The sequence below is a fragment of the Taeniopygia guttata genome, chromosome Z, assembly GCF_048771995.1.
Source record: "Taeniopygia guttata chromosome Z, bTaeGut7.mat, whole genome shotgun sequence".
NCBI lineage: Eukaryota > Metazoa > Chordata > Aves > Passeriformes > Estrildidae > Taeniopygia > Taeniopygia guttata.
Genome location: NC_133063.1, coordinates 58,333,757 through 58,359,353, shown reverse-complemented (window position 1 = coordinate 58,359,353; position 25,597 = coordinate 58,333,757). Strand labels below are relative to the sequence as shown.

At 36.8% G+C, this 25,597-nt stretch overlaps 3 protein-coding genes across 9 annotated transcripts in view; 1 reads left to right on the top strand and 2 right to left on the bottom strand.

Moving 5' to 3' along the window:
* The window catches only part of CWC27 (CWC27 spliceosome associated cyclophilin), a 96,332-nt gene extending 95,856 nt beyond the window's left edge, over window positions 1–476 (bottom strand). The window contains exon 1 of one of the 2 annotated variants that reach the window (XM_041711352.2): window positions 338–476. Coding sequence is in view for 1 of the 2 variants with exons in the window: in XM_002189016.6 (XP_002189052.4) it covers window positions 338–379 (42 nt within the window). In the remaining variant the exon portion in view is untranslated. The remainder of the gene's footprint in view (window positions 1–337) is intronic. The other variant, XM_002189016.6, reaches the window with a different exon arrangement.
* On the top strand, window positions 363–25,018 carry SREK1IP1 (SREK1 interacting protein 1). 6 transcript variants are annotated; one of them, XR_005978193.2, is made up of 6 exons: window positions 363–690; window positions 3,278–3,325; window positions 4,928–5,068; window positions 6,596–6,674; window positions 22,653–22,809; window positions 23,263–25,018. XR_005978193.2 is itself a non-coding variant. In XM_041711354.2 (5 exons), exons 1-5 carry the CDS (start codon window positions 369–371, stop codon window positions 22,714–22,716), a joined length of 654 nt encoding a protein of 217 aa, XP_041567288.1. In that variant the 5' UTR covers window positions 363–368; the 3' UTR covers window positions 22,717–25,018. The 6 variants fall into 6 exon arrangements, 5 of the variants coding, with proteins under 5 accessions (XP_041567288.1, XP_041567287.1, XP_041567289.1 ...); XM_041711354.2 differs by having other exon boundaries at window positions 22,653–25,018; XM_041711353.2 differs by lacking the exons at window positions 22,653–22,809; window positions 23,263–25,018 and adding an exon at window positions 8,317–8,945.
* RGS7BP (regulator of G protein signaling 7 binding protein) overlaps window positions 15,452–25,597 on the bottom strand; it is a 34,438-nt gene continuing 24,292 nt past the window's right edge. Inside the window, exons 4-6 of the mRNA XM_030258410.3 lie at window positions 19,354–19,501; window positions 18,008–18,078; window positions 15,452–16,479 (exon numbers count right to left, since the gene is read on the bottom strand). Coding sequence (XP_030114270.1) covers window positions 16,388–16,479; window positions 18,008–18,078; window positions 19,354–19,501 — 311 coding nt within the window. The 3' untranslated portion in view covers window positions 15,452–16,387. The remainder of the gene's footprint in view (window positions 16,480–18,007; window positions 18,079–19,353; window positions 19,502–25,597) is intronic.

The window sequence follows — 25,597 nt, the reverse complement described above, 5'->3', positions numbered from 1 at the left end:
CATTTCTATAATGAAACAACATGGGGGGAAAAAAAGAGCCATAAATATCCAAAGATATCGCCCTTACAAGGAACATTACATCCAGTGAGAGATCATAACAAAATTAAGAAGGTAAGATATAATCGGAAGCAGAGGAAATTAAATTAAAAGCTCCGAGGACTGCTCTGTGTTATGTCTCCAAACATCACGCCACGTGCTTTGACTTTGGCAGCCTCAAAGAAGTAATTTTAACCAAACCGATCAACACCACCACCACCCAAGCTCGTGTTCCTGTCGCCTGTCCCCCCATAACCCTACAACATACAACTTCTCCAGGATTTCACCCTGGCAGCCTCACCTTCCCGTTGGTGGGCGGTTCCTGGATGTAGATGTTGCTCATGGCGGGGAAAGCAGCGGCCCGGCCGGCGAGCCCTCCCCAGCGGCCGGACCCCCTTCGCCGCCAGCAGCACTTCCTACCGCCCCGAGCCGCCCGCCATCCTGGGCGCCCCCATGCAGCCCAAGGGAGGGAGGAGGAAATGGCACAAGCCGGAAGAAAGAGCGAAGGAACGAGTCCTCGGCCAGAGGCTTTCCGAGATTCACTGAGAAACACCGTGTCTGGGGAAATGTACGCAGGCTTCTCCACACATCTGTGGTCTCCCAGCGTTGCTCCCGCCCCAGGGCCGCTGAGGTCCCCTGCCTTCCCTGGGAGTGGTACGGTCCGGGAGTGCGCCCGGCAAAGCCTTCCGGTGGGGACAGGCGTCGCTGCGCGTGCAGGCCGGTGCAGTGCGGGGAGAAGGGCGCGATGGCTCTGCCGGGTGAGGGGCGGCCGGCCGGGAGCGCGGCGGGCGGGGCGGCCCCGGCCCCGGCCCCGGCCCCGGCACCGCAGCCTGGCACGGGAACGAGCGGCGGGGCCGGGACAGCCGCGCGGGGAGGGCGCGCTGCTGTGCGCGGCGCTGGGAAGCGTGCGGGAGGCGGCGGGCGCTGCTCCGGCCCGCGCTGCCGGGGCAGCGGCAGGGAGATGGAGATGAGATGGAGATGGAGATGGAGATGAGATGGATGAAATGAGGTGGAGGTGGAGATGAGATGGGGCCGTGCCCGCGCTGGGCAGGGGCAGCCAGGGGCGCTGCGGTGCGGCCCCTTGGGGCTGCGGGGCCCCTCCCCGAGCCTCTGGGGGACCCAGCGCCGCGCTCCCATCGCCTCCTTCTCTCAGGTTAGAACTGGAGGACGGTGGCTGTCAGACTTGGCTTTTCGCCTCCGCTGTCGTTCTACGTTAGTGCTTGTGTCCCAGTAGATGGTTCTTGTGAGTCAGGGCAGGCAGAAACACCTGCGCGATGTGCAAGGTGTTCGGGTCTGTGTTGGGCATTGCTCCGTAGTGTGTTCTTGCCCTGAAAAAAGGGCAGTGTTTGGTTCGAGAACAGCCGAACAGGCCTGAGCCTTGCTGATCTACTTCTCTGATTAAACGAAGGCCATAAGCTTGTTCCCATTCTAGAAGGGGGTTTTGAGGAAGACATGTTTGCGTTCAAAGGTTTGCACAGGTTTTCTTTTCAGTCTTATGCTCCAGTGAATGAATGAAGTCCTTAGATCTGTGCCATTTGTTAAATGTCTTGAGAGTTAAGATATGGGAAGGAGTAAGAAAGGAAGCTTCTTGCAATTAGTTTGCTTTTAGTCAGCTAAAATTTCATCTAGTCTAAACTCCTACTTCTAACATTATTATTTAAAGCCTAAAACAGTAACAAAATTTCAGTCCTAGGAATTTGGTAGGAATATTTGACGACAATATTTGCATTCTTGTCATCTGCTGGGTGTCTCTTTTGAAAAGAAAGCCTACCTCACACGGGAGATTTCTGTAGTGTGCACATGACTTTACTGACCTCCCTTGGCTGGAATACCAAATCCTTATTTATGTAGGTCAGCTAGGCAGTGGGGCTGAGGTTGACTCAGAAAGATTTCAGAAAACTGAGACAAAGTAGGTGGCTTGAGTGATTTTGTTTTCTAGTCCCAAGGAGTAGTGAACAAGCAAATGCAGGTTTGAGTGCTTTTCTGATGTGACATTGCAGGTTACAGGTATGCTTTTGCCTTTTATTTTGTGACTCTTTCTTCTGTGTTCCCTATCTCCTTGTATCTCTCATGAGTGTCCTTCTAAAGGTAGGCACAAAACAGGTACCTGAACACTGCTGACCTTGAAGGATATATGTAATACCAAGGGTTTGGGATCTGCAGAAAATCATCTGTTATAGTGGAATTACGGATCTTTGTTGCTTGGCTTTCCAACACTCTTTAAGGCATACACCTGAGTCGTCCCAGGTTTCCAAGGCATACTTTTCAACTTGGGGTTTGAAGGTTTCTGTTATTTTGAGTAGAATTTTCTAAAAACAGTGCTTGTTTCAGTAAGTCATAGTTTAAATTAATGTGACTAATGTACTCAGTTTCTGATAGTATATGACTGCTTAAGTTGCTGGGGGTTTTCTGCTGTATTCAGTTGGAAGACAGAATGGTATCCTTTGATTTTGGTAATTCAGTTGTCACTTTCATATCAATGGCTTAAATGATTAAAATTAAGATTGATCTGTTGGGGGGTGGGGCAAATCCCTGGTGCTTCTCCTGAATTGGGTCCTACTGTGTCTGTTTAACTTAACTGTTGTCTCACATGGGAGAATCACACACTTTCAATACCTAAAATTTGCATTATTCAGATCTTCTTCCTGCTTAGAATCCAAATTTTTCTGTTACTGACTCTGCTTTCTTGCATTTTTTGTGTTTCGTGTCATGTTGTCTGGATTCAGAATAATTTAACAATTTGTTGACTTTTTAATTTCCTTCATTGTTTTCAAGGATTTATTTTTTGATTTGGTTTGGTCTTTTTAATTGCTTTGTAAGGTCTGTTCTCGTAATTAAAATACAAATCACTTCAGAGTTTCCAGTGAATATCTGTCAACATCCTTGCAGTGCTAGAATTTATATTGTGTGCTACAGATCCCTGGAATGTTAGGTATCTCTTACTGTGTTCATACTGTAACTAAATAAGTGGAAAGGTCACAATAAATCAAATTAGGATTTGGCAGTAAATTATATAAGACTAAGTGATATCTAGCAGTTTAAATAAGTCAGAAGTGTTCTGACAGATTATTGCACAGAAAAGTAGCCTTAGAAATGCAGTTTTTTTAAAGAAATCTTGGTGTACTTAATACTCTTGAGGGGTAATCACTTCTGTCTATGTATTGATGTTATCAAGAAACATTTGAAAGAAACTTCAAGGTTCTCTTCAGCAATACCTAATTGGTGAAATTTTCTCTTTCAGGTGGAAATAAGGATAATATCAGAGCTGGATGCAAGAAGTGTGGCTACCGTAAGTCTATAATAAGCAATATGAAGTTACAGTGTTTTCTTCTGTTTATGGTGTTGGTTGGAACTGCCTTTTGTGGAGAGAGGGGAAAAAAGGAAAGAAGTATTCTCCTTTGTTGCCCAGACATTTGTCAGTTTAAATTACTATGTTATCTTTCTTCTGTTTATTTCATGTTCGTTTTCTGATTTATGACACTTACCAATTTGAGTACCAGTTTGAGTTTCTCAACAAAAAAAATTATGCTATTATATTTGTACATACTACATTTCAATGCAATTACTTGAGAAACTTTTTTCAAACTTAATTGAAAGCACCTTCTTTGATATATACTGATATAAGCACTTGTGCTTCTTCTGAATCTGACTGCAAAGAGGCAGGCATTTCAGTTGAAGTTAAGTCCAGTCTAATTCACCAGAAAAAAAAAATAGTTTAAAATCTGTATAATCTTTTACGCTAAGAAAATATTATTTTGTGCATTGTATATTTCAAGAAACAGCTACCTTTATTGCTTACAAGTTCTGCAATTGCCATTTAGCTCATGCTTTGGATTATACACTGTTTGTAAATGTCTGTGGCTACTTTCCTGAGTAATGGAGACAGGTCTTAGTGAAGATTTTAAATTTTTAATCACTGACTTTTATTTTTAGAACATTGGAGGAATGGACACTGTTTTGTACTGAATTGTCTTGAACTTTTAGCTCAGTGAGTTAAGCTGTTTGGGTTTTTTATATGAGTGTTACATTGGGTGACAGGAAAAAAATTTCTTCATTCTTTCATTTCAGGCTTTTGCAACAAATTTTGTCAATTCCTTGCTTTGTGTATTTGTTCCTTCAAAGAACAGTGTATATAAATATAGATTTAGTGCTTTCTTTCTACATGCAGCAAGTATCAGGAACTTTCTGAAAGAGAAGGAAACTTGTAGTCATATCATGTTTATATGTTCCTAAAAATATCCGTCTTCAAGGTGTAGGTAGTTTGTTATCATCCTTTCTAAGAATATGAGCTTGTTTCAATTACTACTTGAATTACTGTGTCTCCCAAATAATATCTTCCTTTTATTTGAACATTACTTTTCAAAAATTTCAATGAGTGTATTCAGCACAAGGTTTCTAGCTGGTCATGATTATCAAAATGTAACTTAAAAACCAAAAAATACTGGTCAGGCAGTAGTTCAGTCAGTATTAAGTGCTGGCTGTTAAAGATTGTCTCACAAGTAAATAGGATTCTAACATTTCACTATAGGGAGTTAAGTAATGCAACACTTACTGTAGTTTTTTAAGTATTTCATGCTATGCTTTTAGGTAATTTCTTAAGAAAGTACCTAAGACCATTAAAAAATAGAAACTAAAGTTGGAAAAAATCTTCAAATTGGCAGAATAGGAGTGAGGCCATAAAGCACTCTTAAATAGTTTGTGCAATGCTATTCTATGAAATTCTTGGAGAGTTTTTCAAAGTAAGCTTTCTCCTGCCCCTTCCACAGATCAAAGCCTACCTTTTTTCCTTTCACTTCTCAAAACTGAATAATACAAAAATCAATTTTCTTTTGTTTTTTGATGTTCTTTTGGTAAATTGTAATTTTTCTTTTTGTATATTTATTTTGTTCAGCTGGTCATCTGACATTTGAATGTCGAAACTTCCTCCGAGTAGATCCTCAAAGAGATATTGTTTTGGATGTTAGCAGCACTAGCAGTGAAGACAGTGAGGAAGAGGAACTACAGAGATTACAAGCCATGCGTGAAAAAAAGAGTAAGGTGTTTTTTGTGGGTTTTGGATAATAGTCTTCTGACGTGCAGAGACTCTCATTGTATCCTTTCTGATAACTCCTTTTAGTTCTTTTAGCCTGTGATTTAAAAATAGGTCTTTTACTTTGTATTTAGACTTCAGAGGTTTGATACATCCACACTCTTTTAGTATTATAATTAATTTCTTGTATAGGAATGTTTGGAATATCTCAAAAGGAGCTCTTAAATACAAGAGATTGATTGCTCTTTTACTAAGAAGCTGCTTAGAATAAAATGGCATGTGTGTGCTGAGTTAATCTTCTGATTATGACATATAGTATAAACATCTTCTAACTACTGAGAAATATGACACTTGAATTTCTCTCCGGTTCCTAAGTAGGATTTTGACTGAAGCAGCTAGTAGACTGGAATTCAGTCATTTGTATTTTGAGAAGTACTGTTCTATATTTGGAAGGTCTGAGTATCAACTCCTTGTCAAAGTGAGAATAGATTAATTGTTTATCAGATACTTGAGTTCATTTGAATTTGGACTCTAAAGATGTTGTGCACCTAAGTAAGAAGGGGAGTTTGTTTCACCTCAGTGTGTTGTAAATTAATGAGCATTCTTCTCCTCCACCCTTTTGTTTTCCATTATGTTTTGTTCTTTTGCTTTCATATGTGCTGACATTTAGTTCCTGTGGAAGATGCTATTTAGAAAGGAAAAGGGATAGATAAAACCCTATAGTTGTACACTTCAAAAGAAGTGAATGGGCTGTTTATCAAGAGTGCTGAATTGGTACTGCAATGGTACTTATTTGGAATAAGTCTCTTCGGAAAAAATACTTACCACTTATTATGTATTTTTGAATGTAAAGGTTGGGTTTTTTCCTAAGCTTATTGAAGATGGATATCTGCAGGAAAAAGAGCTGTGTCTCACTTATGACATTGCTGTTTGTGAAGCATGAAATAGGGATGTGTGGGAGTAACTCAGGGAAGCCTAAGAGAATATTATTTTCTTTATTTGTTCTAGTTTTCAGACTTGGACATGTATGTTAAATGTTAAAACTGTTAACATACAGAAGAATCACAGAATCACTGGGTTGGAAGAGACCTTCAAGATCATTGAGTCCAACCCATCCCTAACACCTCAACTAAGCCATGGCACTGAGTGCCACATTCAGTCTTTCCTTAAGCACATCCAGGGATGGTGACTCCACCACCTTCCCAGGCAGACCATTCCAGAACTTTATCACCCTTTCTGTGATAAAGAACAGATATGAAAACCTGAATCTGGTGTAAATTTATAGGAAAAGGTCTTTTTGCTACATTTACAGGCCTTCCTTCATTCTTAGTGCTTAGATCAATATAATATAAGTTATATATGAAAGTCTTGCTGTTACTGCAATATTTCTGAAATTACTATACTAACCAGAATTTGAGGGAAGGAAAAGAAAGCTTTTTAACAAGAATTGACATTGCTAGTGAACCTGCTTTTTTAATGCTGATCTTAATTCAGACAAGTGTTTTGTAAACTTTAACTTTCTACTTATAGATTTAAATGAAGAGGAAGAAAAAAAGAAACAAAAAAGAAAAAGCAAAGAGAAAACAAAATTAAAAAGACCAAGGAAAAGGTAACCTTCACACACCTCTTTTCTTTTCAAAACACAGATTTAGAAATATTTTTGAGACTTGTGTTTTGTCAGAAATATTGCTTCTATTGATGCAACTTTTTTTGCAAGTTTGAATTTGAAAAGTTTTCTTTTTTCCAGTGAGAACTGAGTAATGATAAAGTATTGGTAAAATAATGGTGAGGTAAATGTTCTTAGATTAATGCTGGAGTCACAGGCTTTCTGCTGTGGACTTAGGATCATAGGAATTTTGAAAGCTCTAGCAAGCTGCAGATCTGCAGATCAGAAAAAGCAGAACTGCCCCTTACTGTCCAACTCTAAGCAAGCTGTGATGGGAAAAGAACAAGCCAGGGTGGAGAAGGCTCTCTGAAATTCAGAGACTGTAGGGTTCTTTGTGTGCACACATGCATATATGGGCACACACATATAAGCATAAGCACACCTCAGGCTCTGAGTAACTCGTAGTTATCAAAAGGGAAACTTCTGTAATACTGAACAGGTGTTGAGTTTTAGTGTACCTGTTAACGTAGAAGCCTAAGATGTCGTAATACCCCAATGTATTATGAATCTGAGTTCTGGCCTGTGGATTGACTTACCTTTTTGGCGGTTTTTTCGGGGTTTTTTTAAGTGACACTGTAGATGAGACTAATGTTTCATCATTAAGACAATTGATAAGAGAATATGCCAGAAACTGCACTGGAAGGTATACACAGCAAAATGTATATGGAGACCACAAGAAGATGTCCCTCCAAAACAAAGACACAGGATTTAAAACCTGTTGTATTTGCATTTTTCCTTCTCCTTATTTACACTGTGTAGTTCAAACTTCCACTTTTGAAGACAGCCCTTACACGTATGAAGAAATAGAATAGAAAAGAGTCAATCTGGTTGTCAGTTTTGTGAGTAACGAGGCTCACTCTTGAAACTTTTTAAAAGTTTAATAAGGGATAAAGAAAAAGTAACAGTGCTGGGTGCATAGCCATAGCCAGATGCATGTGGTTAACTTTTCTTACATACTTTTTCATTGCACTGGTCAAATGCATATTCATGAAGATTATACATACTCAAACATTCCTTTGAGTTTACATGTTCCAGGAATTCTTTAGCTTAATTCAGTTCCTGACCTCTTCTTAGAGTATGTGTCACAATGCAGATGTGACTTTTGAGAGTCTTGCATTTTATTTCCTCACAATAGTATGAGCTGCAAGAACATAAAAAATTTTCGTAACAGTTTCTCTTAGATTTTTGCATCAGGGATATATATCTGAAGGCATTAATTAGCATTGTTACTGCTCATATGGTATTTTAAAACCAGAAGCTTTATTTTGTTGTCATACTTTATGTTTTGATGGTCTGTACTCTGGGTCTTTTCTCAAAGACTGAAAACCCACACAACTTGCTTATTCCATTATTTTTTAATCTGTATTAGAAATATAATACATAACTGCTTTTCTGGCATTAAAGTCACATTAGGAAAGTCATTTAACTTACACATGCAGGTCAAGATACAAGCTTAACAGTGGATGTTACTGTACAAATTCTACACCAAATTCAATTTGTGACATTACAAAAACACTGACACCTTGAATTATTATTGTGTCATTTTCCTTCTTTAATTACATATTGATCTGCATTTTTTTACTAGATCTTCCTCATCAAGTTCAGCAGAAGAGGATGAGCCAAAGTCAAAAAAACAAAAATCACACAAAAAAGAAAAGGAAAAGGGGAAAAAGCATAAATCTAAGAAAGGAAAGCATCATAAAAAGGAGAAAAAGAAGAGACGAAAGGAAAAAAGTTCATCTTCTAACAGTTCAGACAGTTCAAGCAGTGACTGACGTGGTAGTCTATTTTTGCTTTTGCTTCTGCAGAGAAGATGATTTTCCTTTCATAGCAAGTTTATTTATGCTTTGCAATGCTGTTTTAAAGTGAGATATATATTTTTTTAGAAATCTATTGGCATACTTCAGTGCATCAAATTATTAGATGGACCATTTTATGAAAAAAATCTGTTTTTCTATTTCAGGTTTATTAATACTAAACCATGCAACTTCTTCACTCTTATTTTTAGTTCAATTGTGATTGTGTTTGAAATCCTTTACAGTAGGATGTAAAGGATGTAAATTCCAGTTTGCAAGCCTTTGTGTAGGAAGATATGGACTTAAATATGCTTAATGTCAGAGTGGTTTGTTGCAGTGTGATTTTGTTTACATCAGATTTGGAAATTCAAGTGAGATTTTCTATTACCTTTTAAATAAATGTATGCTTTACACAACATTTCTGCTTACATATATTAATCAGTAAGTGCAAATATGAATCAGTGTTCAGGTCCTGAGAGGGGGAATGAGAAATGAGAAGCTAAAAAAGATTGATCCTTCAAAATTATCTTCTAAAATTGATCTAGTCATAGACTGTGAAATATAATTACACATTCTTTTGGCAGGATAATTATAAGCAAACTGAAAATAAACAGAAGCAAACAAAAGCTATCAATTTTTAAAGTCCTTTTTCCTTTGATTTTGTTCTTTTACAGTTATGGCCATTTCATCTTTGACATAGATGTAAAGGTTTGGATATCAAAACAAGACTTCTAGTATTAAACTTCAGCTATTTCTTCATGTATGTCAATTGTTATTAGCTTTACTTTGCATGAATCAGACTTTTGAAGGCTAACCCTGGCATAACTTCTGCTGTTGTACAGACCCCAAGTAGTGATTGTATCCCTGCTGCTCTACAGCTTCCAAAGCTCTTGCAATACAAAGGTGATGCCAGTACAAAAGAGTGCCATTCCCTGTCAGCTTATCTCAGATACTGAATGAAATGCCTATCTCCAGAAAGATAGACAAGAATAAAGCATGAGTAGTATGTGGGGTGGGCATGCTGAATGCATAGACTAGTGAAAAGTCAGCAACCTGCCTTACAGTAAATTCTGAAATGCTAATCAGTCTCTGTCAATAGGCACCAGGAAACAAAAGCTGATACTTGGTGTATCCTTCAGTGATCTTTCCCAGGTAGTGGAAACTAAATGTGCACATTGCCAATTGAGCTGCTAAGCTGGGAACAAACTGAGCTGTAAAATGCACCAAGGCCTGGAACAGCTGAATTGAAACTGAATGAAGCTCTTGTTTCACAAATAGCCAAAGGAAATACACATTCACGGTGCAAAAGTTACAGCTTCAGGATTCTCTGCAATTTGTGAGACTCCAAGGAAAACCCTTCAGTCTCTTTTCACAGTTTAGAGTACATAATTTCTTCAGTGTACCTAGAATAATTGAAAGTTTTTTTCAACATAAATTATTTTGTATAACAGGTATTACCCTAATTTGAATACATATCAGATGAGGATGGTTGAACAAGAATTCAAGAATATTTTTATCTTTAGATTCTGCCAAAATTACTCTACCATACTTAGTTTTCACGGTCTTTAGAGGCATTTTAGCAATATACTTGCTGTCTTCATAAACTTCTGAAGTCTTTTGATGCTACTAGCATCTTTTGCAATGTGAGGAAAGTGGTGTGTACATCACTGATTACAATTTAATATTAGTTTCCTGTGTTGATGCTGTTTGGGTTTTGCCTTTTTTTTCCCTTTTATATGTTCTCTGTATTTTTCTCACATGTATTTGTAACTGTGTCACCTATTGTATTGGTAGCTAGTTTTCCCAGTACTTCTCCATGGCTTTTACATAAACAGAAAGACAAAATGGATTCCAGAGCTCCAAACCCCAGGAGGTACAAGGTACTGTCTTAGTTTTATCTGGAAACCAAGATTGAGAACAACTCTTGAAGATACATTCTCATGGACAAAGTATAGCTAGCGCTGAAGGAGAGGTTCCAAAGGGGCTTGACCTGGGAGGAAGACCAGGCTTGACCTGGGTTTGACCACTTGTCCTCCTGATTGGTGCTTTTTATCAATTATGCTAATTTTCTAAAACCTATAAAAATGTACGCACCCCTGGTGGGTGAGGTGGGCTTTTGTGGACATCTTTCCATAACTGGTCCTGAAGGCCTTCAATTGAAGATCCCCTTTTATATTACCTCCTTACTAAAATTATCTCAAGTTTAATTTCCAGGTTGGGCAAAAAGGCAATGGTATTACCACTACAAGCTCTACTACCGTTGAAATTTGCATGAATAGTACTTTAAAGATTTTGTCATTTGGTAATGTCAATTTGTGTTGTTTACAGGACTCTTTCCTGAATATTTCTTGCAGTTTAGTCAAATACTTCCTCTGTTGTATTCTCTTCAATGGTATGTGTTGGTTCTTGTGCACTCTGCAAGGAAGCATAAATGATGGACAAACAAAAGTCTTAGCCATAGGTTCTCAAGAGGTAGAACAAAAGAAAAAGTAAATTCTTTGCAATGCAGTATTATTATGCAGCTTTATAACTGGAAGGTTGTGGATTCTTTTTCCTTTAAAAAAATAAGTCATAGTGAAGAATCATAGCTCAGAATTGCAAGAACGCAATTATGGACAGAAAAAATTGCAGCGTCTAGCTGTGAACTTGGAATGGACTAAGTAATATTTACAGGCTTGTTCTTAAAGGATATGAAAGCTGCTGAGATAATGCATATTGAATTCTGTATTTACTCAGTGCTTTTGTAGTTGACAACAGAAGAGAATGTCATAGCTGCTGGCCCCTCTAAAAAGTATCACGAGTAATGAACTGGACATGGTGCTTGTTATCTGTTGCATGTAATGATCAGTTCTAGGAACTCCTGGGATCTATTTTTAGAAGATCATCTTTTGCAATTCCTCACATCATCTCTCCCCAGTCAAAAAAGGACACAATCTCTGTGTATGCAAAACAGAATGTCACACATCCCATACTTGTTCACTCAACTGATGATTCAGTTGTGCTCTGAAGTCTCCACAGTAGAGCCAGCGGTGAAGCTGTGAAAAGGTTTTACTGACATTCTCATGTCTTGGGCAGCCAACCTATCTTACCTTGAGCAAATTACCACACATCACAGACTCTCTTGGGCAAACACACACTTGGTGCCTCTTACAACACCTTTGCCCCACAGCAGGAGTACCTGAGAAAGGCATTAACAGAAATTCTGAGATGCAAATCATAATAAATAGTAATAAGGGTGAATAGAGAAAAATATATCTAAAATGCTTCTGTAGTAAAAATGCCAGCATATTTACACTGTTTACAAGAAATTCTACTATAACAATCTATGAAGATGAATTTAGGTGATAAAGAAGAACACTAAATGAGGTGGTGGTAGCAGAAAACAATGAAGGTAAAAGAATAAAGAAATCAAAGAGATTAGGGAAAAAAAAAAAAACCAAAAGGAAAAATTATTTGAGAAAGAAGACCAGAACAGGTTTATCTAGAAAAGCAATGTTAGAGTTTAAATAATAGCAATAAAGGAGGAAACTCTGAAAAAGGCTGTTTAGTAGAGTTCATTTAAACTTCAGCAAGATGTATTCAAGATGTGGTTTAGTTTTCTGTGTAAGCTAAATATTTGTCCCACTGAGAAAGTGTACTGTGAAGGACAGATAATTCTTATTTGTCTGTACTGTATATTTTCCTGAGGCTTTAATTTAGTATAATAGTTTATAAAATATCCTGGCAGAATTTTGACCATCAGAGAATTTTAACAAAGAATAAAGCGGACCTGTAAGAAACACATTGTATATGTTATTAATTATCCAGGAGTATATTTAGGCTGAAAATGGGCAGAAACTTTGTTTTCATCAAAGAACTGCAGTCCCAGATGAGCTAGAAATAACTTGTGTTAGAGAGACCTGAGTACATATAATGGCTCAAATGAAGATATGCTTACATTAGACGGCAACAGACTGGACGAATAGAAACAAGTGCTCTCTTGGACACCAGAATTCCCATTACTATTGGTACATACCACATTTTGAAAAAATGGAAGTGAGAGAAATAACCACTCCAAGAAATTTTACAGATGACACAAAGTAAGGTAAAGGCTCAAAGTGCTAATGAGATGGAGACTGGTAGTTCAAAGCCAAGTGAGTTCAGGCTGGAAAATATCTAAAACTGGCAACATGAGGCTAGATCTGGATAGCAGATTATGCATATGCTGGGAATAGCCTAAATTGAAAACACCACATTAGAGGGTACAACCATCAATTAAAGAATAAAGGTGTACCTCTTCAAACATGGCTGGGGCTATTTTTGCAAAACTGCTACAAGAGAAGAGAATCTCAGGGAAAAAAATTTGGATTTGAGATGAATTATTCAGCTGTAGAACAATTAAAAAGTCACTGTTAAAACTTTTGCCACACCATGATCCCTAGAAAATATGTCCTGCCCACCTGTATTTAGCCTAGCTCAGTTCTTTTTGAAGCAAAAAAGGTTGTGCTGGTAAAGGGTAAATTTTCCTGAATGTCAGTCAGTGCCTTCAAGGTTCTAGAACTTAAACAGGACCACAAACTTCCCAAAATAATGCTATAAGTCTGGACTTACACTTACTTGACTGGAGTAACTTATGACTAAGTATAAGCAGAAATAGATGTTACTTCAGCTTCTCTTACCTCTTGGCCATGAAGCTGGACAAGAGGTAGGATATCTCTTACAGAGGTAATAAGGAATTTCACCATTAACATGGACATAAGTCCAATAGGCATTTAATGCACCACTATATATTTATTCCTCAGTTGGGATAAAGGTTAGTTACTGTATTTTTACCATTCTCTGACCCAGATTTTCTGAGTTGTATTGAACCTATTATGTAAATTAACATGCAGATTTTGCATGGTAAGTTCTCATTTTGGGTAAGTTAACATGCAACCTGCTGCATGTGTGCTATCCACTGCTGTAAGCTCCTATTTTGATTCTGCTCTGAAAAATTGAGACTTTACAGTGTACACAGATATTTGATTTCTTGGATTAGTCTTTTATGACACCTTAAGTATTTTTTTCATATTAAATATCTGTGAAAAATGGGAGATACCAGTGGAATATAAAGAATCTGGTTTTGAAAAGCTGGAACTGCACAAAGTTTTAGTAAAAAAAAAGGGTTGGTGAAACATGACATATTTGTGGGAAGAGGAACTTTTACTTGCTTCCTACCCTGCAAAAGAATGATGGTGAGCAAAAGAATGGGTGATGCAAAAGAATAACTCGTAACATTTTAAGCTAAAATGTTCAAACTCCAAGAAGGACTTAGAAAGCAAGAGCTGCTTTCCTCAGTATTCTCCCTGAATTGCTTGTTTGCATGCATTTGGGAGTTTATTGTGAAGTATTTCAAAGTACTTAGAAAGTAAATAATAGTTATAATAATCTCTAAATAATTTGTATATGATTTCATTGAAGGAATTTTTAAACTTTGATCCTACATTGCTGTATTCCATTAAACTAAAATGTAGTAATATCATTAACTTTTATCTTCCTTTTACCAACACCATGTTCTGGGGCTTAAAAAGTTTTCTTGTTTCCTTTTCAAGTAGTAAAAGATAATCCACTGCATTCCTAGGTAGACCAATTTTTATCCCTTGACACCTCTGCAGCTCAGGTATTTACCAGGTTCATGTCACTATCTGTTAAGAGAACTTCCATTCACCCTTGAGCACCAATATTCCTTAAGTGGCCATAAAGCTTGGGAATTACAGCATGTCTCCAATTAGGATCGCAGGATAATACAAAAGGCTTCAGGTAAGATGCTACGTTGCTTAGAATTACAGAAAGACTTCAAAATGAACAAAGACTGTGATTTTACCAGGCTTTAGCTGAGAAAGAAGAAACTTCTGAAGTTTCCAGAATAACAAAAGGTAAAAGGATGCAGTTTGTGTACACTTCAATATATAGCAATCTCAAAGGGCTTTGAAGACAACAAGTTCAAGTCTATCACAGAATGTGCTGAAGTTAGGGAACTCCTTGTGATATGACTCATGTCAAAAGCTTTGTAATATTAAGATGTTTATACATTTACCTTACTAATATATATTCCATTGTAATAGCTGTGGTTAAAACACAGAGATACGAGCTGTCATGTAACTTGGCATATGATGATATGTGGGCAGGAATGAATTAGACAAGGTCAGTGCTTTATCTGCCCATCTGATTCTCTGTGTGTACCAAAAAAACAGGACTTTCAAAGAAATCTTGTGTGAAATTTTCTTTCCCCCTTTCTTTCTCATGGCATCACTGTACATTCAGTCTTGAATTCATACTCTTTTTTTGGCATTAATGTCTTTCTTTTTCACTTATGCTGAACAAAAAATTAATTGGTTAATTGTAACTACTGATCAATTTTGCAGACAGTATTTTTAATAGCTATTAGGCACCAGGAGTTGTTTTTACAAAGTTTTAACAGTTCCAAAATCTAGTGTATCTGTGGGGATGGAATCATAGAGTGAATCTACTGCTTTGAGACCTCTAATGAAAACATGTCAGTGGTGAACATTACGGACAACAGCTCTGATTTGTGAGCACAAGGTTAATGAGAAATGTGCAGAAAGCTTTAAATAATTAACTCAGAAAAAACACTGTGCTATGGACTTTGATTCCATTCTTCTTAAAAATGTTGTTTGCTCTCACAAGCACACAGTTTTTTAGAGATCTCCCCATTTCAGATGCTTCAGGATATATATGCCTAAGAATAGTTCATGACCTGAAATCTTCAAATATGTTGAAGTTACCTTTTTTTGTGCTATTTAAAGAATTTAGTCATGCATATTTTTTAAATCTGTCTTTGTAAATATACTTGTTGAAATGGAAATATTGTCACAAATTTGTGTAGTACTCTGGCAACAAAATTAGAAAAAATACATATGGAATACAACTAGAAACAAGACAACATTTAATTTAAATAAAAAAACTTTATTAACAATGTAAAACGTTTAGTATCATACAGTCTGAGATAATTTTGGCATGCCTTATAAGATCAATACTTGATATGCAGACACCATGCTTTGAATTATACTGGCAACAAAATGGGTTTGCATTGTGTTTTACATTGTTGATTTTAATACACCTTATTTTAATAAATTATTTATTTTTTCCAAAAGCTTGTGGATATATTATTGGCTTAAAAGGAAATTTGTTGCTTCTAATCATTGTCCAGTTTATAGATATTTTTATTTCTCTCTATTTACAAGTCCTACCTATTTTCACATATGGTTTTTAATTATAAATTAAGATATTTTTCTATAAAGCTTTGAAGTTGAGATACAGTGGAAGACTAAATATAATGAGAGCACAAAAAGCAACTGGAGATTTTGTACAACTTCTGTTACAATATTGTTTGAATGTCTTAGAACTTTAATAGTTTTGCTCTTAAATAGTTTCCTATTCTTAAAGACTGAGAGAATGATCAAATGTTCTTCTCCTATGCTTAAAGACTGTTAAGAGTATGATTTTAATATGATACTAGTAAGAGTACTGTACTACACACAAACTTTTAGCTGCAGCTCAAACAATTAAAAAAACCGGTTAAAATTATATATGAATCATAATTCATGTGTCTTCTTTTAGTGATTGAAAGTAAGCATGCAAAACATACTTTAAAAAGTTTTAAATATTCTAGATCTATTCCACAGCCATTTTTGACCACCATAATTTGAAAGTATTAAAACCCTTATTTGAAAAGGAGGATGGAGCAGAAAACAAAAATGAATAGTCTAGTGTAGAAAATATGCCTTATAATCAAGATTAGCCATTTTCATCTTTTTAGTGGTCAAATAATAGTGGTTTAATCAAAGTCATGTTTTCCTTGGTGCTTCTGTGCTTAAACTTCTAACTTGAGACAAGACAACACAATCCAAAGAATCTTCTCTTCCGTCTTCTTACCAGTGGATATGGAGTCAAGTTCAGGAGGCTGCTATCATCTGTGATGAAAAACCCCACATTTTAACACAAGTGTGTACACATAGGCACAGAAAAGAGATTTAATCCTTTATGTGTCCTAGCAGCACCTACATGATCACAGAATCATTTATGAGTCTAGGATTGAATCCAACCTATAACTGATCGGCACCACTTTGACCAGAAAACGGCACTAAGTGCCAAGTCCAGTCTTTTCCTGAACACTTCCACCACCTCTCTGGGCATTCATTCCAATGCTTGACAACCCTTTCTGTGATGTGGTAGATCCCATAGAGCAGAGAAAAAAATAATAATCTGAATTTTGCATTTGAGAACCTTACAATGCTAATTAACAGGATCTCCATAATAATTATGATTACCTGATCCTGGGTCATAGCTCCCAAGTTTTAAAACCCTGGGCTGCTTCCAGTCCTGCTGTACAGGGGTACAGTGATTTTCTGGTCATTGTTGAAGGGCAGTGTAGATACCAGGCAACAAAGAAGAATTCTGTACACCTTTATCTCTGTTCTGAATTCAAGTTTCTTTATGCATTATATCCCTCCAATTTGTCTTTCCCTTCCTTATTTTCAGCACACTCTTTTGTTCTAGACTAAGCCTAGATCTTTCATCTCTTTTCCAGTCTTTACAATGGTATGTCTGTATCACATGTGATTCCCCTTCGTGTTTCAACATAGTTTTCAATCAAGCTATCCTGCCATGAAATCTTACTTGTATAATGAATACAGTCATTCTATATTCATCTCTTAGTGTATTATGATGAATGCTAGGCTGCTTAGTTACTTGGGATAAGATCTAGGACACATTCAGTACATTTCATCAATTGCCACTGTGCAAAGACTGCACCACATTTCTGGAACACCCATTATCAAGAAGAAATCAAAAAGAAAAATTATTACCTTTTTAATGCTGTTCTCACAAACAAAGAGAGTGCCTGTAGATGTGGAGTATTTAACATGCAACAAAATGAAGGCCCATTGCCAAATACATGCATAGAATGAAGATCCTGCCCACCTGTGCGTTTCTATGGGGGGCCTGATAGCTGTCTATGGGAAAAGCAGCCTGGTGGCAGACTCAAGGCATGTAGCTTTTCTGGGCATGTAGCCCAGAGTCAATGTCAGGTCACAGAAGCTACAAGCTACAAGCTACAAGCCTTGTAGAGGTGAAGCAAATCGCATCACTCAGAAGGATCCCTGTCATAGTCTGTGCAATTTACACCTTCATTGCCTTTGAGAAAGAAGGGCTCCAGATACTGGGAAGTAGTTCTGCTTCTGCCTTTATATCACCAGGAAAAGTCTATTGTTTTATCTATAGATACTGTATCTACGAATTCCAGAATACCTCATGTGAAACTCAAGAGGCCAAAGATCACATACTAGATTCTGGCTCCACTGAGTCAGCAGGGAAGAGATTTTGCCTAGATTTTTATTTTTGTAGTTTCCATTAAAGGACCCTAGATTTTTTTGTATATAAAGGAAGGAAAACCCCTCAATTATCTTATCTTTTATTAAATAAAGAAAATTCAAAACGTACCTTGATTTTTCAGTGGTAAAGGCATAGTCTCCCTGAGTTTACTTAAAAGGTTTTTCATTTCTCTCATATCTCTGTGGATACAACAGTTAAAAAACATACAATGGAACAACAGGTTGAAGACTGTATGGGGTGTGACTCACAGTATAGCATTATATGCAAAAACAATGGAGCAATAAATACAAAAATCTATTGAGCAAGCATTTCGTTTACATACATGTATCAGAAGATACATACCAATAGAAAGAGCAATAAAACTAATAGGGGAGCACTTTTATGAAAGTCATACTAACTTTTCCTGGTTCAAATTTATGACCTATTCTGGAACTTGAGTATTTCTCATAAAAGCCTCTTGAGGGCACAATGTGATCCTAGTGGCAAAATACACAACATGTCTTAAAACTAATATTAGCTAATACTAATGTTATCTTCATACCCCTTATCAGCATTTTGTAGCTTGTGCCATGAATGTGTTTCACTGTTCAGAAGAAAATTATAACATATGCAATTAACCCTTGATACTTAACACTGTGCATTAAATGAAAATTTTAGGAACAGGGCTATCATTCTTACCCACCTTCAGAGGACTCTGGCATTTAAATTTTCTGAAAGGCAGATGATGGAAAATATGATAACAACACATCATCTCCAAAAGCAAATCACATTTTGATATGTTTTGAAAGAGGCCAGAAATTTCCAGATAGTTTCTGTTTTGCACATAGATGGCAGATCTACAGGCTTGTAATGTCTTAATGCTTTCAGGATTTAAATCCAATACTGTCTTGCTTCATTAATCTACACATAAAATGGTTCTCAGAAATGCAGCAGCATGATTATAAAAAATTGTTAGTCTCCACATTATGGCCCAGTAGAACAGAACTTGGCTTTATGCAAATCAGCATGATAACAATTCAAATCTCAGCTGCAACTTAGTATACAAAGCCTCAAAATAGGATCTTTTGCAAAAAAATGTTGATTGCATTTTGCAATCAACATTTTTTTATTCAGGATTACTCTCAAGTAAAGGGTCTTTTGTCTTTCAATTGCATAGTTGAAAGAGTAAGATAATACCGCTACGACATTCCCCTCCTCTTCTAAAACTTCCAAATTTAAAACTCTGTGCTGAACTAACTGAAATTCTGTGGTTTTGATTTTGATATGCATAATTGGAGTCTGGCATATTTCAGGTGTATTTCACAAAATCAGAAACTCTGTTAAATGTACCAGAGAAGTTAACAGGTTATTTAATTTACTTATAATTTTCATAGTAGCAACACTGTCAAATTAAAAAAGACTAAATAAATCCTAGAAAGAAATTTATTTGTTTAGGAATGAAGTACTACACATACCTTTCAGTGTTATCAATATCTGTGGAAACCTGCCATAGATGCTGTTGAATATCTGTAGGTGATAACGATGTGTCTTCTAAAATAGGTACTTCAGAACTCTCCTCCACTTTAGTATCTAAGATCTTGGGTGGGCCACAAGGTTCTTTTCCTTTAAAATATTTAAACAAAACATGTATGCCTGTTATTTATTGATTAATACAGATACTCAAATTATCTAATCGATGCTTTGAACTTGACTTTGCACAATACAAATGGAGAAAAAGACTGCTTAGATGCAAACTCTGAGTAAGAACTGTTCAAAAGCAGAGCACACCATGCCAAGCTAGAAATCAGAGTGCTGCCATGTTATTCTTACCAATCTAAAAGGGTTCAATTAAACTCCAGTGGCTCCCATGAAACACAAAATAACAGCCAGAAGACAAAACAAAACAAAGTGAGGAAACTACAATGCACATGCTGGAAACAACTTCAAAATTCTGACACTAACGAACACTGCAATCCATGCCTCCGAGTACTATAGCAATATTGAGGGAAAACCAAAGACAAACGTGAAATGTTGTACTTTTTGATTAAATAGCAATATAAAGCTGCCATCACCCACAGCCCAAATGCATTATATTCTGAATTTCTGTGTTGACACCTAATTCATGCCCTCTATATGAAAATTAAATATAGTGTTGAAATTGGAGGGGGGGGGGGGCTTCATGACAGATATTCCAGGGCTTTTGTGAGGAAGAGAATGGGATAAAGGATTGGATCATGATAATGGAGCATTCAAGAGAGTTAACACTGGAAGAATATTTTGGTAAACCTGCAAATCGCCTTTGGACTACCTGACAGCATTCCTTTTTGTAGTAGCAAGTACAATTCTGGCACCAAATACAGAAGAAAATTCACACTGAAGTGCATCCCAGACAACTGCCATTTAAACCATAAAAAACGTTGCATATGGCATGTTTTTTCATTTAGCAATTTTTGCAATTGGAAAAGTTTTGACATCAGTACAAATCTTAGTAGTTCCTGTAAGCTTTGACAAAGTACATGAAGAACAAGACCAGCTAATACAGGTCATTCAGGCCATTTTTCTGGGACACTAGAGGCCAGAACTGCAGACCATGGTACACTGCTCTTCCATGTCACAAATATATATCCCTGCTATCAGGCAGGTAACTTTGTTTTTTTTAAATCTGGAATTTCCTGGACCATAAGATATAATTTTTGGGTAAGTTATCTAAATAGCTGCATTCTGATAAATTATTTCCTTGAAAAAAAGAAAGAAAAAAAGTTATTCTTAGCTACCCATCTCAAACTAGATGTTGCCTATGCTACAGAAGATACTTGTTTATGTTTTAATGCTCATCAAAGCCACTAGGAAGCCCACAGTTACCTAAATGAATCCTAAAGAGTGCATGACATGACCATAGCAAATTTAGCCTCTATAAGAATCTCCTGTGTCCTTTGCTGCTTACTGGCATCCACTGCTAACTTGTGCTTTGTCAAATCCTTCTGTGATCAACTTCAGCCAGATTGACAGATTAATCTGCCAGAAATGACAGATTACCCCAACAAAAGGAAAAATAAAATGTGATATTTTCTGATGAAGTGGTTTAAGTAAGGTCAGTCAAAAACCCTACATGTCCAGGAGCAAGTTCCAGAGAAGGAGGATCATATTACTCTTTTCCCAAAAGCAGTGGAAATGAAGAAGAAGTGAAGGTGTTATAAGGGAGGGGAGACAGAGAGAAAGAGACCAAAACCTTTCTGTTGGCTACAAGCTGTTATGCTGAAAGGTTACTCAATTTTTTGTGGAATAGCAGACTAAGCCTGCTTCACAGATTACATGTTTTATACTTTGTATCACCCTGTAGGTTTAACTTCTGAATTTTTCTTGTCCTTAACTGCAGCTTATGCTGTTATTTTAAGATGATTCATATGGTACAGTTTTCATTGTTCAGTCATATAAGCTTCATTATTTTTTCCCATCACAAGAAGTCCGTAACACAACATAATGTTACCAATATCTCACACATTACTTTTTCACTAAAAAGGTTTCAGGTAAACCATCTAATGTGCCACTGATATCACAAAGCATTACTCATGAAACAGGGTATTAGTGGATTTTTCCATTATCTTTAAGCATTATGGTGGAACCCTGACCTGACCTTTGGTGACATGCTGTAGAGATTCATCCTTCATGGATGTGAAAGGTTTTTCAATGGAAACAGTAACAGCACTAGATGAAATAATAGTAAAGGTTCTTTTTCTCAGCTTGAGAACAGAAGCAGAAACCGTAATGTTCTTTTCATCAGCACAAAGACAAGCTCTTGCAGATTTGCCAGAATGAACAACACAGATCTCTTTTCACCTAGAAAAAGCTCTTTACCAGTAATTCTGTTGTATTGTGAACAATTCATTAAGCCTTTCTTGAATTTCAGATTATTTGCTCAGTCTCTTGAAAGCAGTTGAAGAGTCAGCTACTAATAAAGGCTTTGCTAGAATAATGTATGACTTGGGCTTAACATTTCTACCATGGTCACAGCCTATACGGAAACAGAAACTTCTAAACATTTTCATCCTTACAGTCACTGGTACGGATATCTTCTGTCATAGATACTTCAAAAAATGTATATGAACCCTTAACTTTACTTCCAATGTAGTCAGCGGAAAGATTTTTAATTATTTTAGTTGCAATTATACATTCTTTCTTTCCTCATCAGTAATTCAGTTTGCTTGTTTGTTTTACTGTAAGAATAAAATACTTTTGATATGAAATAAAATCAAATTAGTTAAATAATGCTGAGGATCAAACTTGAGTGAGAATAAATAAGAGGGCAGAAAATTGTCAGTTCAGTAAGGTTACATACATCATGTGGTTTTATGTGTCTCGCCTTTTGTGCCCCTTATTGTTTCTGTAGTGATCTCTGCTTTCTTCATGAAACCCTAGAGACCTACTCTTAGACATCACCTAATTCGTACAGAAACTGTGATGAATGAAAAAAAAGAAAAGAAAAAAAAATGTGCCTCAGTGCTAGTTATATTTCACTGGAGAGGAACTAGACATCTTTGAGTGGATACCAGACTAACAAAGCTGAGACAATCCCTCTCTCAAAAAGACAGCAGTGTTTACATCAGGTTTCTAACCTGGCAATTAAGGATAAATGCACAAGCTATGTATCACAGCTAAAGTACACGAGCAGGAAAACCTAGAAAGGGGAACAGGAAAGAATTGTACAGGAAGCAAAAAAGTTATTTGACAAATATGGCTAATGGCCTGAAGAATTTAATTTTTCATTTACACTCAGGACCTGCAGAACTTGGATGGAGACTGTCTCACTGGAAGTACTATTATTAAAGAAAATGGAATAGGAACAACAATTTTGTGGTGAAAGTTGTTACCCTGCTTCCATGGCTGTTCTTGTCCCATTCCTTTGCTTCTTCATAGTGTCCACGTAAGAATGGGTGAGTCTCTTGATTCTGTTTCTCCAAACCTGTGTGCTCTTCTACACTCTTACATCTTATCCCTCTTGCATAAGTGATATGTGTAAGTAATAATGCATATCTACCAGTCTTTAAATAAAACACTGAGATTGTAGCACAACCATTAAATAATCCTTGCTTTCCCCTTCAAAACTCTAAAAAGCATGTCATTTAAACAAAGCCAAAAAGCAAAAAATCTCTCCACTGAACTAAGGGTTTATTATATATAATAAATATATTTATTTATTTATATGTGATGTAGTTTGTAGCATAAGCTATTACTTTTAGGTACTATTCTAAGGAATTGTTATCACAAAACACACACTGGAAATACAATAATTAACAATATTAATTTCTTACATGAAACACAAGTAGTATGCATGCTTGATTTTCCTGTAAGACTCACTTCTTGCTTTTTTTTGCATGACTACACAGGTACCCATCACTTTGGTTAGTGCTGGTATCCTTCTGCCCTCACCTGTGTCAGGTGGGACTCACAAATCTCAATAACTGTTATTTTTTCTTTATGGTGTGCAATAAATAAAATGTATGATAATAACAATTAGGATAAAAGAAAGATGTGTGCTCAAATATGTATTTATATGTGCACCAGTCAGCCAGAACTCCTGGGATTATGGAAAGGCAGAGTAATAGAATAAATGTTTAGGTAGCCAAAGACTTAGTAACTGCAAAACACTTGATAAAAATACTTAGGCATGATTCCTTGTGCCCTTTGCAAACTTTCTGAATGCTGAACTGTTGAATCATTATATATTCTCAACACTGGACTTTTGTAGTGTATGTATCTTATAAAAAAAAAATTACTGAAGAGCACTTACCTCAGTTTATTTACTGCATAACACAGCTGCAAATATTATGGTTTTTGGCCCCACTGTGGCAGTTACATCTCAAAGAAATAACAGACTATCTGGTTTTTCTAGTAGTGGTTCTATAACAGCAGTAATTTATTCTAAAACACTGTAACCACGCAAGAAATTTCTGTACAGGAAGATTGATACATATACAGCAAATAAAGGAATACTTTTTCAGCTGAAAAGAAAGGTAAGGAGATATGAGAAGATATGTGCTGTGAAAGGCAGTCAAAAGATCTAGAGTTCAGACCTTCAAATTTTTGTGTGGTGTTTCGTTAAGGGAATATCTTTCCTAGTAAGACATCTTCTTCCTAATGGCTGAATTTCTCTTAGGAAAAGAACATCAGCATCAGCCCACTGCCTTAGTTTTATCAGTTCAATAGCTTGTTTGATAAATTCTGATCAAGGTACCAATACCCACATTATTTTTTATAAGCCACAGGTGGCAGCGAAAAGTCTGCATGTCATTCTATTGGAATCTCTGCAGCCTCCTGAGTAAGAACATGAATTGGTGAAACCTCATGGAAGGTTTAAAAATTTAACATACTAATTGTATGGAAGTAAGAGGGCTAGAGAAGTGAAATACTACATCCAAATGGAAAATAACTACCCACAGAAATGAGCTTCAAGACACAACAAGAACACTAGACACACACACTTACGGGTTAAGCAAAGGTTATAAGGGCAGTACTCTTTCTACTCAAGAAACTTTTTTTTAATATGGTCATTCAGATGATTAAATACCTGTGAAAAACTAAACAAGTGGAGAAATAAAAAAACTGTTGTCCCAGATTGAAAAGCAAGATGTATTCTATTTTGTCATCTGTATAGCAGCTGTCTGGTGTTAAGTAGGCAGTTTTTCCTTATCCCTTCCCCTTCTGGGAGACATCTGCTGATAATGGACCATTGGATGTCACTGCCTGACTGACAAGAACTATAACATCCTGTGTGAGATGTTCCACCCAGAGGGAGGAGCCAAGCATTCCTACCTGCATGTAGTCTTGAGATTCTGGCCCACCAGCACAGCTTTTTCTGCATTGGATTTTCCCAGAGGAACAGCTGCCTCTTCCACTGCCTCTTCAGAGGAAGACTGCACCCTTTTCTACAGGATCACTGCTCCAACAGAACCACACCTGACAGAACACCTCCTGACACTCCAGGAGGACTGTAGCCACAATTCCAATTGGACTGCTACCAACACCCTGTCCAGCACAGTGGCAGGGTGTATTCTTACTCTGTCAGTGTTGTTTTGGTTTACTGCATTGTTTGTTTTATCTTTTTATTTCTTCCCTAATAAAGAACTGTTATTCCTGCTTCCATATTTTTGCATGAGAGCACCCCTTAATTTCAAATTTATAACAATTCGGAGAGAAGGGGTCTACATTTTTCCATTTCAGTGAAGGCTCCTGCCTTCCTTAGCAGTCTTTCCAAACCAAGACACCTATATACAGCAGCATCACAATATATTTTATAATGGTGAAGTTATTGTCTCTTTCCTTCCTAGAGATAAATTTACGCAGTTCACCTACACTAAAGTATCGTTCTCTGTAAGTAAAGAAATCAACAAAAAATATGGGTTCAGAATGCTCCCTTGAAAACAGTATGTTCTGTCAGAACATAGAATAATAAGTTGCAAAGTTGTCCAGTGTAACATCCCACTGAAAGCAGGGCAAACTTGCATCAGACTGCTCAGGACTATTTGAGTTATCTGTATCTCCAAGAATGGATATTTCACAGCCCCTTTGGGTGCCTGTCTAGTGTGCAGCTACCTTCACAGTGAAAAAAAAATTAACACAGGACTGGAATTTCCATAATTGCATGATGCCCTTGCAATACTTCTAGGTGTTGCCAATACTAAATATTTAATATTAAAAAGCTATTGTCTATTGGATATTCAA